This window comes from Gossypium hirsutum, chromosome A12 (assembly GCF_007990345.1).
Source record: "Gossypium hirsutum isolate 1008001.06 chromosome A12, Gossypium_hirsutum_v2.1, whole genome shotgun sequence".
In the NCBI taxonomy this organism is placed as follows: Eukaryota; Viridiplantae; Streptophyta; class Magnoliopsida; order Malvales; family Malvaceae; genus Gossypium; species Gossypium hirsutum.
The window spans coordinates 93,090,139-93,094,847 of NC_053435.1; the positions used below are offsets into that span (position 1 = coordinate 93,090,139).

The window sequence follows — 4,709 nt, forward strand, 5'->3', positions numbered from 1 at the left end:
ATTTAATAAAATAAAACCTTGAAAAATAAAAATACATATATTGTAAAAGAAAAAAAGTTTATTTTTATAAAACAACCATTTTATTTAATTTTAACATTATAATAAATAAATTATTATTGTTAAATATTAAAATAAAATATTCGAAATATTTTTATTAAATTTTATCTATGAATTATTTTAAATTAAAATTGTGATAAGTGCATAATTTCTCTATTTATTTATGATAGTTCTCTCGTTCAATTACTATTTATGTTTCTAATTATATTATTTATACTTATATTTTATTATTATTGATTTAGGGAATAATTGGAGAAAAATGAGTTCAACTCTTATTTTTCACAAGTTTTTGCAACTTAGACTTTTAACAAGTGCAATTTCAGTATTTTGGCTATAACTTGATCTACAAGTGTCCTTTTTGGGCTCATAAAATATCGATTTGAAGAGAACTAAAAGATATAGTTAAAGTTATTTCATGGATGAAACTCAAAAGCGTCAAGAAGATTTCCAAAAATAGAGTAGAAGTTTGACGCGAAAGTTACTAAAATATCTTGAAAATTTCTGCTTTATTTAATTAAAGGCACTTTTGTATTTTCTTCATCATATTATTTTTGTTCTATAAGTCAAGATAATTAGGTTTGGACCGAGAAGTCTTTGACCTAGCTATTCTTAGTTTTATTTTGTTTTCTTTATTTTATGTGTTTCTAAACCTTTTTTTCTAGTCAAAGGTTTTATTGGAGTTTGATTTAATAAATTCACGGGACTTATTTCCATTTTAATTTTTCTTTGTTATTTAGTATTCATGCATCTTTTGTTTTATTAAATATTCAACCAACATTTGATAGCTTAGAATGGTTGCCTTGTTAATTAGAATAATTAAATCTGCAATTGTTCAATTTATTCTCATGTTAGTGACAAACTACATAACTCTTTTATGTCGTAGTTTACGTTTATGTGGTGTGGATGTGCGATCTAGCTTAAATGAACTCCGTTGAGGTGAATTTGTTAGTTAGAATTAGGTCTTTTTAGTTCTTAATATTGCCGATAAGTTAAACCTTGGGCATTGAGTTACGGGATTATTTACCGATTAGAGAAGTAATTTCAAATGAGTTGCCTCTTGGTTACTGAATAGGTAAGGAGAGATTGGTTACCCAACGTTGAGTTAACAATTAAAACTAATTTATTAAAGGAATTGAAGTTATCCTTGCATTGATGATCAAATTCATAAATCAAACAGAGATTTACCTTTCGTTAGAACTATTTCCCATCAATTTTTTTAAAACTTTTAATTATTGCTTTTTTCAATCTAAGTTTTTAATTTAAATTTGGTTCTAGTTTAATTTTAGCTTTTGATTTCATAGAACCCACCTTCCAATTATTATTATTATTTTTATTTAAAGAAATAAAGTTATTATCGATCTTTGTGGATATGATTCTACTTGTTGCTTCTACTAATTAATCTTTTTCAAGTAAATTTTATTTTTGTAGGTCTCAACAGCCTTACAAATTGAATAGCAAAATTAAATTTAAAAAAATTAACTTTATTAGCAAAATTCATCAAATAGAAGTAAAGTCACAAAATTCAATAAAAAGTTAATGTATGGTGGTAAATTTATCTCTAGGTCATAAGAACAATGACAAATATCAATCAAAGTGAAGTAAAATGATAATTTTCAATTTCTACTTAAAAATTGTTTTTGGAGAGAATAACATCCACCAATTTTGATAATATATTTTGCTAAGTTAGCTTTGAGTTTCGGTTTATTTATTTTTAATTTCATTACTCGTGATTTGGATCCAACTTGGGTCAATCTACAACAATTTTGTTAGGTTAAATCATTATTTGAAGTTTGAACTTGATAATATTTTATATTAGGGTTTGAATTTTTTTTTTTGGTTTAAGTTAGGTCCTAAATTGTTTTCACATTGTGACCTAGACTTGACAAATTTTTTTATATTGGGGCCTAAATTATTTTTTTTCCAAGTTAGGCCTTGAAATTGGCAATTGTCCTCACATTAGGGTTTGAAATTGATAATTATTCCCGTATTAATGTTTAAATTTTAGGGTTTTCAAGGACTAATTTAGATTAAAAAAATTGAAGCCTCAATTTTGGAACATTTGCCAAGTTCGAGGCCTAACTTGGACAAAAAAAATTCAGGCCTCAATGTGGGAATAATTGCCAAATTTAGGGCTTAACTTGGATAAAAAGAAAGTTTCAAATTCTAATGTAAGAAAAGTTGTCAAGTTTAAATCCGAAAATGTGATTTAATCCAATAATTTTCATGTATAAAAAAATAGTAAAAAAATATTTATATATTTTTATAATTAAATTTAAATAAAAAATAATAAAAAAAATAAAATATAAATATTGAGATTAAATTGATAAAATCTTGGTCACAAGCAGACCGGTATGAGTTGCATTTATTGAATATTTGAGTTGGAATGGTGTGAAATAAAAGACAAAAGCATTGATCTCCACTTCTGGGTAATGTATGTATAGCACCAAACGGTCATACACAAATTATACAAAGCAATACAAATTTTGTTGGAAATTTATTCCAATGATCTCTTTTTTCTTTTTATCCCCAAACAATTCACATTTTAAACTAAGTCCAAACAATCAAATTCAAAAGCTCTCCAATTAGTTCACCATGGCACAATGTTTCCTAATCTCACCTTGATTCCCAGTGAGTACTTCAACTTTACCCATCTTCTCCATCGACACTGCAAAATCTTTAGCAAAAGTCGATCCATGACGAGAAGCTTGCAAGACGTAAGCTTTGGTCTCCGCATTGTTGAGAAGTGCGGCATCAGATCCAAAAAGCCCTCTTCTTTTAGAGACGAGGGTGTAGTAAGCTTCGTCAAAGGTCTTGAAGCTTCCAGGGTCCATCTCCACCAGTGATGTGATGTCTCCTGGTTTGCATTTTTGCTTCAACTGAGTGACATAGGTCAGATCCATCGATGGGTCGGCGTCGCCTTTGCCACTGAAATTGTAGAGACGGAGGCCAAAGGCAACGCAATGAGATGTTCCGATGGTGTGTCCTCCTTTATAATTTGAAAACAGCTTTAAATTAACCATCAAGTTGTCAATTTTAATGCAAGTAGTAGAACATATGTTCATGGGTTTACAGCTCTGATTATGCTTCCTCCAAAGTTAACCCAAGATTTAAACAGAAAATATAAAAAAACTATTTGACAAATAAATATGACTTGTTTTTATAAAAATTGTACCAATTATTTTCTTTTGATATAATATAATATTTACTTGTACTCATAATTTTTTTAAAATTTTTTTAACTCTACATTTCTTTATTGCTGCAATAACAACAATTCCAACTAAGTTAGGTGAATTTTTAAATTTATAATAAAATCAAAATCACCTAATAGAACGGCCAAATCTTTCATGTTTAGACCTTTAGAAGCAAAATTTTGTTTGAGTTGTGTTATATTGAAAAAGGGAGAAGGCAAGTTTGCGAGTGCCTCGCTCAATTTTGAAACTCTTCCATCTCTTCGGCCCAAAGGAACTTTCCAAGAAGGTCCATTTATCTGAAAAATTTAATTCAAAACAGCCGACCATAAATATAAATATTAAAATATGAGTATGTGTCACTTTAGACATTAATACATTTGAAAATTTTTCCTAAAATTTTCTAAGTATTTAGAAAGTTATATCTAAATACTTAAAAAGTTCAAATTTATATAAATTATGAATACGGTACAAAAATTTTAAAAGAAAAAAAAGAAAAAGAAAAAAAAAAGAGTTACCATGGAAACTGAATCTCGAGCAACTAAGGCAAGGATATCAGCACAAGAAACCACACCAGGACAGGCTTGTTCGACTGCAGACTTGACAGCATCAATTACATGGTAACCTCGTAAACTTAGGTTGGGGATGGCGTCTTTCTCAGCTTGGTTTTTAGTGGAATTTAGAAGAACTGACCCATCACATCCCTGCCCAGTCAACAACAGTCGTTACATGCTACATTACTTGATTTTGACGCCCATTCCACTAAAAATGGGTCTTCATATGGTTGAATAAACTTACTCTAACGAAGCAATCATGGAAATGGAGTCTGAGCAAAGGAGCAGCAAGAGTTGGTGCTCTAGAAATGAACCCATACGTTGTTTTCCTTATAATAGACTCTGCATTTGGACAAGTCTCGCTGTAAAACCCCAGCTTCAAACCTTGTGCATTGCTATGGTTTAAAACCATAACAACAATAATGAGCTGAATATGAAGACACAACAAAACCCTTTGCCCTATTTCCATTTTGCCTTGCACCTGATTCTTCAGCAATTGCTTATAAAACATATATATATATAAATTTACGTGAAGGAAAGACAAGAGAAGAGATTGGTTGAGCTTTGATAAACTAAATCACTGAGCATTTTTTTTAGCAGTTAGCTTAGGGAATCGTATATTAATTATTGATAAATGATGTTAATGTTTTAACTTGAATTTTTAACAAAATTAATGGGGTTTCGAATGTATTTGAATTGATTGACCCTTCTCAACCAACACAGATACATATATGACAATGAATATGGATAGGTATATGTATATTTATATATATACCCAATGGAAATGACAAGATTTACTGGCCAAAAATATGACCAACATCATGATGGTGAACTGGTAACTAATCAACCAAAAAACATTAATTAATATAAGATTCTTCCTATATCAATCAGCGTTAGTACGACCCCTATT

The 4,709-nt window shown here is 29.2% G+C and overlaps 1 protein-coding gene across 2 annotated transcripts; it reads right to left on the reverse strand.

Moving 5' to 3' along the window:
- Positions 1-2,466: 2,466 nt before the first annotated feature.
- On the reverse strand, positions 2,467-4,344 carry LOC107940635 (peroxidase 27). Of its 2 annotated transcripts, none has more exons than XM_016874071.2 (4): positions 4,044-4,344; positions 3,764-3,949; positions 3,412-3,544; positions 2,467-3,043 (listed from the first exon to the last, which is right to left on the reverse strand). In XM_016874071.2, exons 1-4 carry the CDS (start codon positions 4,308-4,310, stop codon positions 2,640-2,642), a joined length of 990 nt encoding a protein of 329 aa, XP_016729560.1. In that variant the 5' UTR covers positions 4,311-4,344; the 3' UTR covers positions 2,467-2,639. The 2 variants fall into 2 exon arrangements, with proteins under 2 accessions (XP_016729560.1, XP_016729559.1); XM_016874070.2 differs by having other exon boundaries at positions 3,379-3,544; positions 4,044-4,341.
- Positions 4,345-4,709: the final 365 nt, after the last annotated feature.

Bases quoted from the DNA above. Each gene is read 5' to 3' on its own strand.
- LOC107940635 (XM_016874070.2), bottom strand. From the start codon at position 4,310: ATGTTTTATAAGCAATTGCTGAAGAATCAGGTGCAAGGCAAAATGGAA. The intron at 3,950-4,043 runs GTAAGTTTATTC...TTGACTGGGCAG, and splicing joins TCCATGATTGCTTCGTTAGA to GGATGTGATGGGTCAGTTCT. The intron at 3,545-3,763 runs GTAACTCTTTTT...TAAATTTTTCAG, and splicing joins CTCGAGATTCAGTTTCCATG to ATAAATGGACCTTCTTGGAA.